Below are 11,894 nucleotides of genomic sequence, written 5' to 3'. Positions count from 1 at the left end.
TTCGACGGATGTTCATAATGACCAGAACGAACATTTCTAACTTTTAAGTCCACTGAGGGAAAAATATCACTTTACAATACGGCTACAAAATGGCTTAGGCATTAGCAATATACAGGAAAAAAACAACCCGAAACAAAAAAAAAACACCTGACAATTTTTAGAACACAGCAATACCATTCATTGCAATACAAACTATACACGGGAAAGTATATAAATAAGTGTAAAAGGATTGACATTTAAAGCTCAATATTTAACTGTCAGTTTCTGCAAAGTAAGTGAAAATCAAACCAAAAGAAAAAGGGCACATGCATTATCAAATGTAAACATCTACATCTACATCATATAAAAACATCAGAAATGCTGGGAAATGCAAGAGACCAGATCTTACTTCATACAAAATCCACCATCACGAGAAAGGGAGAGAGCTCAAAAACTGTCACAAAACAGAACTCTGATGACACAAACCATATTTCATTATATCATTTTTAATAGACAAAGTGTTAAGCTTGCTTCTGTTATGCTGGCAACAGTAATGGAATGTCCTTGCTAAAATAGTACTTAGTGGTGCTTTTGGGCGACTAACTTGAAACAACGCGGAGAAGCCGCAGATAGCTGAAACTGGAAATAAAAATGGTTAATACTTGCATGGGTTTGCTGCAGCCGTGATTTTCCTGACCAGCTAATTTTCCACTAAAAGCCACAATATGAAATGTTTCCTGACAGACAAATACTATCTCAGGTAATTACCTTAAAATTCTAATCTTTTTTTGTTTTAAAAGATAGTTACAGATTTTGCCCCACATCATTTTTTTCTGGATTTGTAGAGTCCAGACGATCAGCTCCGAGGGCTTTTAGAAGGACTCTCCTCCAAAAATAATCATCCCTCCTGTCCCCTCCAGATTTAGACAACTAATAATGTGCTTGCCTTTCAAAAGACACATTTACTAGATCATGAAACCATGCATATGATTAGACCCTTGTGGCTACCGTGTATATACTTTAAAAGGTAACTTCTGTTAACAAGAGGTCTGAACACTATCTACACATTTCCCTCTCTCTCCTCGAAACTTGGGTTCAGAAACACAGGAGTCCCTGAACAAAAGACGGTCTGATGGGATCCAGCAGCAATCTTGCTGGCCTCGCTCTACAATATCACCACTGTAAAAATAAGATACCTGCTCATCCTTAGAACAGTTCAGGGAACAGCCGATAACGGCATTGTGGTCCTCACGACTCAAAATGCAAAAGAGGGCTGCTCAGAACACAAGAGCTTCTTGCAATTTAGTTTCTCTATTTCTAAGATAAAAAATGAACCAGTGTCACGGCCAAAGTATACTCCTGGTGTAAACTATCTTTGGAAGTCAAACCACACCTAATTCAATTTGCCTTTTTAAAAAAGCTTCACATGGAGTTTTTTTTTTTTAAAGTGGATAAAAGGACAAATTCATAAACTGGTTTTATACTAGCAGGATTGCACACACATTCAAAGTTAAGCACCAGAAAGTCCCTGAAAGGAAACTGCTTGCACCACAGACAGCACCAAAAACCCTACACCACTAGCTACACAAAATGCCAATGTCATTTTCAGTTTTGAGGATGAATATTCTTGTCCCCAAATCCAAGACAAGGCTGGAAACAGGATCACTCGCTACTGTCCGACTGCAGATTTCGTGGTTGTTGCTGATGCTGCTCATTTGAGTTTTCTTGTTAAAAACCCCAAGCAGGACAAGCTTTCCTAATCATTTTAAGGAGCACTGCTGCACACATGATGCAAGCAGCGGGGCCCAGGAGTCCAAGGACCTGGATTCTAATCCCGGCTCTGCCATTTGCCTGTTGTGGGACCTTGGGCAAGTCACCTCACTGCTCTGTGCCTCGGCTTCATCTGTAAAATGGGGATTCGATAGCTGTTCTCCCCCACTTAGATTGTGAGCACCCTGTGGGACAGGAGCTGTCACAGATCTGCCCGTACTGTATTAACCCCAGCACTCCCTTAGGGCAAGGCACGGCACATAAGTAAGTGCTTTAACAAATACCACAATTATTATTATTAATAGTGCTGTGCCCTGTAAGTAGCCCCTAAGGGAACTATTAAGTGGGGTGATTTGGAAAGACAGCTATGCATAGGTGAAAAGTGTTCTGCAGTTTGAAATATCGGGCTAACTGAGGCCAAGGAATAACTTTAGGCCAAACAATCAGATTATAATACTACTAACTGAGATATTTGCCAAGTGCATACTATGTGCAAAATACTGTTCTAGGCACTGGGGCAGATACACTATAAGCAGATCCGAACCCATTCCCTGTCCTTGTCTCACACTCTAAGAGGGAGGGAAAACAGGCATTTTCTCCCCATTTTACAGATGAGGTAATTGAGGGCCAGAGAAGTTGAGTGATTTCCCCAAGGTCACACAGCAGGCAAGTAGCGGAGCCGGGATTAGAACCGAGGTCCTCTGATTCCTGAGCCCGTGCCCTATCCACCAGGCCACCCGTTATCTGCTAGTGCAGAAACCTGAAACTGGTCTGTGGGTTTTTCTCTCAAAAGTCTCCAACTACAACACTCCACTCTGACTCTGATCCCACTACTAAAGCGTTAACGGGGAGCGTCGAGAGTACACAAGACCCACAGCTCAAAGTGCACATTTCTATCTACTCTATTTACGCAGCAAGCATATATCAGGCGACAGACATTGTACACACACAGTCTTCCTGTCTCCAAATCAAGAAATAGAGGAAAGGCCAGGGAGGTTTGTGGGGGTGGGGGCAACACGGGGGGGGGGGGGAGAGTGGTCAGAGGGTAGAGGGTGCCTCTTGCTGGGCCCTCCGGCCTCTTCCTAGTGAGCGGAGAAAAGTTCTTTCTTTGGGCACGTAGGAGACCTACGGTGAACCCACGGTAACAAATCCACAAACTTCTGTGTTTGTTTGTTCCACTCTAACCACCAAAACATGAGACAACTAGGACCTTAAAAGATAAGAGCAAATGGCACTCTGAAAGCCAAGTCCCCGATAATCAGTGGAGACAGAGCAAATGTCCAACCCAGCCCGTTACTTGTGTCCACTTTCACTGGGGGAAATAGAGCTAAAATAGAGCTAAAATAGAGCTAAATAGAGCTAAAATTGCACAGAAAGTGTATTTGGCCAGCGGAATTATTTCAGCAATTTCATTTGCTGAACATTCCCAGTAGTCTGGTTCTGAACATATAGGGCCAAATGTCTCTGATAAGAGGACCTTTCCTTTGACAATAGACCAAAGAAGGGGCACTCTAGAGACATAATGTTCATGTCCTCCTGGAAGTAGCAATCAGACAGCTCCACAAATAACCTTGGAGACCCATGTCTTTAGAAGAGGAGGCACAATCCTACCGAGCTAAAGTAATCTCTATTTGAAAATGTCAGAAGGCTTTAGCCCACCTGTATCAGGGCTGAGTTCCCCCCAGCCCCACCCTCAATTTCGCTTCTTGCCATGACTTGGCATGGTCAATTTTTTTTATGGCATTTGTTAAGTGCTTACTATGTGCCAGGCACTGTACTAAGCACTGGGGTAGATACAAGTTAATCAGGTTGGGCAACGGGCAGAGCCCAGGAGAGACCTGAAAATGCCACTCTGGCTAAGGCAAAGAGATAGTCAAGAGGCTCCCAAATGGACCAATCAATAATTCTTCTTCTACTCAAAAAGCCTCAAAACAAGGCTTGAGAGAGAGAGACAGAGCGAGAGAGAGCACAAGCAGTCTTTTGACCAAAATCTCCCATCCCAAACTTCAGGGTAACCCAAGTCCAAAGGAGACCTTTCCCCCACCAGCCTGGCCAGGTATCACTTGTCCAGATGCAGATGGAAGGAGGACTATGTACAGTTTCCAAAGACTACTTTGAGGGGAGATTTTCAGAAGTGAACCAAATCCCACTTGGCACACAAAGCTCGCCAACCTCGGGGTGCCTTTCCTACACAGCTAAGAAGGAACCAGGCAGTCAGGCTTGCAATGAATTAACAGTCCAGAGTATGAGGTGCATTAACCCAAGCAACACCTCCCTCCCTCCCACCTCCAAAACCCCCCACGGCCAAATCATTATGAAGCAAAGTAAGCAAGAAGTGGGGATAAATGTAGAGATTAAGAGAAAACCTGTTCCTCAGGTAGAAAATTACTAACTCCCCCACCCCCAAATGTGGAGGCTAATTTGTACTGCATTATAGTAGCCCAGCCTTGACCCATAGTCCCATTGCCACAGGGATTTTTTTTATTTTTTGAGCTCAGATACTTTTCTCCAGGGCTTTTTTTTTTTCTCCCTGAATAAAGGTCCTGGAACTCATCTGATGGTTCTCACCCTGTTGGGGGGAAGGTAAGGTAAGGTAATATTTTTCAGCAACACTGGCTCCAGAGACTGGAGCTGTGGAGTCTCTGAACAGCTGGTTGGTAGTGGGTGTGGCAGGGTGACCCTCTACCAATCTTCCTCCCTCCTGCATGTATTTTAGTATCAACCTTTAACAGGCCAGTCAGTCAATCGTATTTATTGAACACTTACTGCGTGCAGAGCACTATACTAAGCGTTTGGGAGAGTACAATACTACAATAGTCACATTCCCTGCCTACAACGAGCTCACAGTCCAGAGGGAGCTTAGTCCAGAGGTCCTGGTTCTCCTGCCTGTCTACATTCAAAATAAAAAAAAAACAACCCCCCAAAAAACAAAAAAAACCAACCCAAAAAAAGAACCCCCAAAAGAAGACCCTGTTTTTAAGACAGCTTGTACCTTTCAGGCCTAATGGGATACAAAATCAGCAGTTTGTCAAGGAAATGGAAACTCCATGCACTGTAGATTGGAAAATGGGCAAGGATGAATATTTGGGATGCCAGCACTTGCAGGTGTGTCCCAGTGAAAGACCGGCTCTGAGGTAAAGCCCAGATAAATGTCAAGGGAGGGAGAAGGAAGAACAAAGTCACTTGCATCAATTCCCATTTCCACTGAGATACACTGCAGCCGGGGGTCCCTGGGGCTCTCCAAGTTGTGACTTTTACTTTTCCATCAAACTGCCAACTAATGGGGAAAAGAGGAAGGAGTAGAGGAAAAAAAAAGAGTTATTGTAATTTCCCCTTCAAACTGCTCCAGACGCTCCCAGGCCAGGGAGGGGAAACAAGCCACTTGGCCCTTGAAAAGCACATATTTTAATGTGGTTGAGATAGAGTGACTCTGTTTCTAGTAATTCTTACTGCGTATCAGGCTGGGAATATACGCGTGACTTGGGGCTGAGGAAAAGAGGAGAAATCTAGGGTACAAGTTGGGAGTTTGTCTGGATTCCTCTCCTTAGGCGGCTGTACTGCCTTGGAGCAATGGAGAGGTGGTGTTCACTTCCTCTGAGACATGCAGCTGCTCTCTCAGCCTGCAGACCAGAGCATCTATTTCCAAGTTCCAAATGCTCCCAGCTCCACTGGGGGGAAGGCAGGGTGGGCGTGGGGGCAAGGGGTGGAGTTCTGCTTTTGTCTCTAGAAAAGTCCCTCTCGACCGACCGTTGCCCAAAATTTTCCGCATGTGTGTACGCCTAAGCACGCGCGCACACACATACGCACACGGCCATGTCCCAGGAATCAACTTGCCCGTTCCAAGCCTGTTCCAAGCAGCTGTGCTCTCACTGGCCCCCTTTGTGCTTAACACTGGAAATCTAATCGGGTCCAAATTAGTGGACCGTGGAACTGTTTAAAGAACGATGCACAGTTCATCTCTGAAGTGCTTCATTCTTAGCTGAATACAAAGCGCTGTAGGAAAAGTGGAATCCAGTGCTCCTAGAAGCTCGCTTTGGCTGAGAGAATCCTTTGGGGGAGGCTGCTGCACTTAGCTTATAAAAGTAATAAATTAGTTGTAAGGATTTTCCTCTGCTCCTATTTACAAAGTCCTAGGTCCATAGGAGAAATCTCATTCCCGCACAATGGCTTCCACGTACTACAAAAATAAGAGGGCTTCTTTCCAGTTAGTAAAAAAGCTCTTTTTTTTTTCTGTCCAAGAGAGTCTTAATGTTTTCTTTCCCGCAGGCTTGGTGTTTCTTTGAAAAACCAAAGCCCTCTGCCCCCCGCCCCCACCCTCCACTCAGATGAACAAAAGACCCGCTCCTAAGATTCACTGTTTTCAGAAGGTGGCAGCGGGTTTCACGACATCCATGCTACACCGTAAGACAATGCATTAGCTCAACTTTTTATTAGAGATGGAGATGGGCATTTGGGGGGGGGGGGGGGGGGCGGAGGGGGGCGCTGAGCCGCATGAATGTTCCAGCCGAGTCCCGGTGGCGAGACGGCAGAGCTCTGACAGGTGCTCCTCCCTTGAGCAATCTTCCCCGGGGCCCCCTTTCCCCTTCCGGCATCACTCATCCTTTTTCCTCTGAGCCTGCCCGGCCGCTTCCGCTTCGCTTTTTCCGAGTGTCCGAGAGCCGGGTCTCACCCGTTCCTGGCTTCCCGCCGCCGCCGCCGCCGCCGCCGCCGCCGCCTGCACGCTGGGGAACGACTTGGCCGCCTGCAGTTCTTTGCCTGCCCCGGGCCGAGGGGCTCCTGCTGGGGAAGGATCCTGCCCTGCACAGAAGTCCCTTGTCTCCCTGCTGTCTCGCCACTGGGATGAGAGGCTCTTGTATTCTACTGCCTTTGTCCCATCTGTCTGCTCAATATAGACCTTGGCCATCAGCCGGTGGGGTGGGGAGTAAGAGCCCTGGCACTCCCACTCGGCCTGGGTGGGCTCTGGCTCATCGCTTTCGGAGCCCTGCACGGCAATCTGGGGCACGGGCGGGGGCTTCTGCTCCTGGGGGAGACGCTCTGAGGATTGACTGAGTCCCACTCGGGTGCTCAGACATGTCCTGGACTCCACCCAGGAGCCGCGACGGGCCGGCTGCCTCCACCAGCCCAGGTCGCTCTCCTGCTCTGTCTCGGCCTTCGGGCCCTCGTCGTTTCCCAGAGCCGGGAGCTCGGGCTCATCGAAGCTCACCTCCTGTACCGCTTCCTGTTTCTTGAATGAGTCTCGGCGCTCTGAGAGGTTCAGCCGCCGCATGACCACCACCTCCCGGTCCCGCTCGTGCCTCTCTCCAGCCCAGTCTCGCCCCCGGCTCGGGGTTCCCGCGTAGGCGGCCCGGCCGGGGTGCTCTCCGGGCCCGACGCTCCCGGCCCCGGGGGACGTTTGCGCCTCCGGGTCCTCGGGGTAGGCACCGGCTCCTGAGGGCATTTCCAGGGTGAGGCATTTCCGGCTACCCAGGCTCTTCTTCTCCGCCAAATACGTAGCGAGCTTCTCGGCCGACTGCACCCGTTTCAGGAGAGGAGACCTGGGGGCCTCCGCGCTCCGGGGGCGGGCCGCCTGCCGGACGATGGTGGGCGGCGACAGGGTCTTGCCCTGGAGGGCATGGAGGGTTTTGGGGTAGCCTGGCAAGGGGGAGGGGGACCTCTGGGGTGAGGGAGGCTGGGGTCCTGGGGAAGGCGTGCAGGCCAGCGGAGAGGGAGGGATGCTGCTCGTGGATTTGCGCCGGCCCACTTTGTACCGCTGACCGCTGAGCTTTGGTGCCAGCCCGTGCAGCGAGCTGGGGCGGATGTGTCCTGCAGGGGAGGTGGGGGTGCTGGAGGACGGGGAGGTACTCTGGGGAGAGGCAGCATCTGTCACCAAAACACGAGGAGAGGCTACGGGTCAGTATAATCGAAGATCCAACTCTACCGGCCTACTGCCTTCTTAGGAGGCCACATGTTCTCCGCCCTCCCCCCTTCCTTTCCAGGGAAGAGTCCTGACCCCAACTCCTGACCCCTTGAGCCACCCCCCGCCCCAACACCAAGAAGGCCAATGTTGTGAGGGGGGGAGAGGGGGCGGGGGAGAGAAGGAGTGTGGCCCTTCCCAGGGCCCAAAGAAGGCCCTGAGGGCTGAGGAGGCTATTCCACTCTCCCGCTCTAGCCCCAGGAAGAGCTGGTGCAGACTTGAGCTGGGGGAATGAAACAAAGTCGCCTCCTACCAGGTGGGAGGTCAGGAGCGGGGCTTCGACAGGGAGTGCCGGGCCCCGGAGACAGACTGTGTGTAGGGGATCCGGGAAGACTCTCACTGGAAGACAGGGAATGGTGGAGCCCGGAGGAGAAGCTGCGGCTAGCATGCAGGACAGTCGATTGCTTGGAGATCTTTTTGAAAAGGCATTTCCTCCTTTGCACAAAGGAAACACACATACAAAAAACACCAACAGTTCACAGTTAATCTCGTGGCAGGGTGTGCCAATCAATCAATCAGTCAAAGGTATCTATCCAGTGCTCGCTTGGTGCCACACTGTACCAACAACATCATCTCTCTTTTCAATCCTTCTCCTTTAACGTACGTGTGGCAGGGGGAGAAGTGGGGGTCATCTCGCAAAGCCCTGGGTTAAGTAAAATCCGGGCTGGGGTACTCGCTGGTCTCGAGGGTGGAGGCAAGCGTACAAACTGGGTGGGGGTCGTGCCTACCAACGCTTATTTGTGTTGTCCTCTCCCAGGTGCTTAGGACAGTGTTCTGCACACAGTAAGCTCTCAATAAATACCATTCATTGATTGAGTCTTCCGACACCACGGCATGCTGCACCCAAACAGGCTCACGTTGTCAGGAGAACCTGCCCTAAACCCCCCACCGATGGTCTAGCCAAAACGCAAAGTGAAAACACGCATTATGGCCAAAGCGGGGGTATTAGAACAAACGTCCAGTCTGTGCTTTCCCGCCGGCTCGAGAATTAGTTCCACAACTGGGCAATAAGTCTCAATGCCACAGGGCTCTGCGCTTGCAAAACCGGGGAAAGAGTCCAAGTTAAATTTTCAGGAATTCCAGGAAAAAGTCGCCTTGCTCAGGCATGCTGCACAGGGCCAGCTCTGCAAACGGAACTGAGGCGCGCACCCAGCAATATCAAGCAAGAACCACTGTTAGGAAGATCACTCGAGGGACTAATGCTTGAACTAACACTGCTCCTCCAATGCCGAAATCTCCATCTGGGAGCAAAAAGGCCCCAGTCCTGTTGGCGACTGACTTTCCAAAAAATCCATGGCTGGCTCTTTGCTGAAAACTGCATTCGAAAGGCCTCTCAGGTAAACTGGCCTTGATTTTTAGAAATCATGAGTTTTGTTCAAAATACAAACTGGAAAGCTGGCTGCCCACGGAGCCCTCTGCTACTTAGTAACCAAAGAACGAGCCGATTATTCTCCGAGCACGGATACACTTCACTCACTTGAGCTCTAATGCCCTTAACTAGCGTTCCATGACCTTCAGGCAATCTTTACCGATTAGCACGGAGGACGGGGCTGCCCGTCAACCTCAGACCTAGTGCCCTGGGCTCGCGTTATTAATAATCCACTCCCTGCACCATCGCCACCCGAAAAAAGAGCACAAGTCTCTTCTTTGCCTCCTCACGCCCACCATTTGAGAAGTCGGCCATCTCCTCCACCCTCCACCCAGCTTTCGGGGGCTAGAAAACAAGCCAGAGTTTGCAAACCCCAGCCTAGTGACCACCCAGAGGCCACTCTTGGATGAATCCAATTCAGCCCAAACCCGCCCAGCCACACACAGTTGTGGTACGGTTTCAGTTCCTCCTTCCTTCAATGGTTTGGTACACACCTGTCTTGACTCTCTTTTTTCCGGCTTCGCTTACTCCTTCGGGCCATTCTACCCTTGGAGCTGTTTTTCCGGGCGGGGCCGATTTTGATCGAAGTGTTTTCGAGCGCAGTGGTCCTCAGGGAAACTTTGTTGCCACTCTGCAAGACACCAAAAAGAAGCTGTTGTGCCGCATATGAGCAAGCAGAATGACCTGCTAAGAAGCCTGGCTTCTCCTACGACTTACATGGCGGGGGCGGGAAAGGTTCCATAAATCCCTTGAACGCTAGCTGGGACAGATCTCTAAACAACTCTCCCCTAAAAAGCAGCCCCAAAGAGGGCAGGGGACAGAGGGCTGTTGCACACTCCCACCCCAGAAAATCAAACCAAATCATGCCCCTCGCCAGGACACGTGACTGCAGTCACCTTAAGCAGCAGCTCCACCACATCCATGTGAACCAGTCCAAGCACCGACTCTCCATTAATGTGGGTGATGAGGTCACCAGCTCGAAGTCCAGCTTCATGAGCAGGGCTTGCTTCCTCCACGTTCTAAAGCAACCCGGGAGATGTTACCGGGGATGGGGGTTGGGGGGAGTGGAGGGGCGGGATATGATGGAGAGGGGCACCCACCTCGCCTCCCAGGTGGTGACCCCGTTACCGTCTTACCAGGTGGGGAGCAGGGAAGCTCATTGCCGGGGCCGGAAGCGTGGCCTCCCCAACTGTCCGCTGAAGAAAAGGTCATGTCACTCACCCAGACCATATGGTGTACAGTGTAGACATCGCTATCACCCATGTAGACTCGGATAGCCCGCAGGTTGAAGCCATACTTCTTGCCAGAGCTGTGGATGACTATAGGCGGCCGCAGGCTGGTGATTCCGAGTGAGGAATCCCGGCTTGGAGAGGAGTCTCGGGATGAAGGGTTAGAGGAGATGGAGTGGGGGGATATCGGGCTCATGAGGGCCCCGCCACTGCAGTCATCTGGAGGAGAAGGAAGCAAAACACTCTAGTCACGGGGGAAACCACAGCCCACACCTCATCAGAGAGTTTAGTTATTGTGTTGCTCTCGTGTCAGCTACTACTCAGTTAGGGAACCGGGTTTTCGCTCTCCAATAGTACAGGAGAGTCAGATCCTCAGAGAGAAGAATAAGCAAACCAATAGGAGTTCTTCTCCTCCTCCCTCGACACCCCCCTCCCATTCCCCCGGCCAACTTCCCCAGATCAGGCTGACCAAGTGGGGCCTGGACACGACGATCACCCTCACCTGTCAAAAGAATCTCACGAGCCCTGGGTCTGCCCTAGGCTGAAGGGGCTTCCCCCAGAAGCTAACCTGCATTCTCAGGAGAGAGGTGGGCAAATGGAAGAAAGGAGGGGCAGATGGAGTGGAAGGAATGGGAAGAGGGGAGGACAGGAAACTAGGCTTACCTGAAGTGATAATCAGTGATAATGCTGAGACCGAGGCAGATTTGGGGACTCGGCCTCCTGGAGAGATCTTCTGTTTCTCGGGTGTTTCCTTCTGCCCGAGACGTCGGCCCAAACCAGTCTCCAGTCCCCGGGGCGTACAGCTTTTGGTCCCCGTACTGTTACTCCTTAACCGGATGTGACTCAGATTGGCCATTTCAGCTAAATAGACAACAAGAAAGGGAGGGGGTCTCAGCACAAGCTAAGGACCAATTCTCACGTTGCTTGGCAATAGCAGGCCAGGCGGAAGGGTGGCAGCATTAATGTTATCATTAACAAAGGCCAGGTTTCGCCACCCACTCTCCCAGGTACAAGTGAAGTCACGGAACACTCAGTTTGTCCCCAGAGAGGAATCGGGGCGAGGGGAAAGACACACCGAGGAGCCAGGAGAAGCGATTTCTTCTCCCCCCAGCTTTCCCCGCCCAAATAGAACAGAATAGGACAGCAAGCTATGACTCATCTCGGTCCCACCTCACACCTTTGCTACATACTTGACAGCCCACGTCCCCTGATTATTCCTCAGGCCACCGGCTTCAGGGTTCTGGTGGTGCAAACAGCATCTGAAATGGTTTGCAAGATGGCTGCCGGTTTCCAGATCACTAGCTCGGTCTCTCCACTTACCTGATAAGGCTGACGATTTGGCCGTTCCTCTCACTGGTGGTCCCTCGGGCTCCCCCAGCACAAAGATGGGCTTCTCTGGCTTTGAGGGACCTTGGCTGGGACTCTCATCCTCAGAGGAGAAGGCAAACTTTGGCATCGTGTCCACGCTGTAGGTGCTGGTCAGCACGGAGGAGCTTTGACTCCGCTCAGGTTGGGAGGAAGAGTGACGTGAGGAACCAGAAGAGGTCCATGATCTCAACCTGGAAATAAAGAGTTCAAGGGTTACAGAGGGAGG

At 50.8% G+C, this 11,894-nt stretch overlaps 1 protein-coding gene across 4 annotated transcripts in view; it reads right to left on the bottom strand.

Moving 5' to 3' along the window:
- Positions 1-6,161: 6,161 nt before the first annotated feature.
- MAST3 (microtubule associated serine/threonine kinase 3) overlaps positions 6,162-11,894 on the bottom strand; it is a 96,583-nt gene continuing 90,850 nt past the window's right edge. For 3 of the 4 annotated variants that reach the window (XM_029050400.2, XM_029050398.2, XM_029050399.2), the window contains 7 exons: positions 11,621-11,859; positions 10,964-11,161; positions 10,293-10,519; positions 9,968-10,090; positions 9,566-9,702; positions 7,956-8,137; positions 6,162-7,608 (listed from right to left, as the gene is read on the bottom strand). In XM_029050400.2, coding sequence (XP_028906233.1) covers positions 6,341-7,608; positions 7,956-8,137; positions 9,566-9,702; positions 9,968-10,090; positions 10,293-10,519; positions 10,964-11,161; positions 11,621-11,859 — 2,374 coding nt within the window. In that variant the 3' untranslated portion in view covers positions 6,162-6,340. The remainder of the gene's footprint in view (positions 7,609-7,955; positions 8,138-9,565; positions 9,703-9,967; positions 10,091-10,292; positions 10,520-10,963; positions 11,162-11,620; positions 11,860-11,894) is intronic. The other variant, XM_029050401.2, reaches the window with a different exon arrangement.

The sequence above is a fragment of the Ornithorhynchus anatinus genome, chromosome X1 (genome assembly GCF_004115215.2).
Source record: "Ornithorhynchus anatinus isolate Pmale09 chromosome X1, mOrnAna1.pri.v4, whole genome shotgun sequence".
NCBI lineage: Eukaryota > Metazoa > Chordata > Mammalia > Monotremata > Ornithorhynchidae > Ornithorhynchus > Ornithorhynchus anatinus.
Note: the sequence above shows the minus strand (reverse complement) of the source record. Positions and strands in the feature narration are given on the sequence as shown.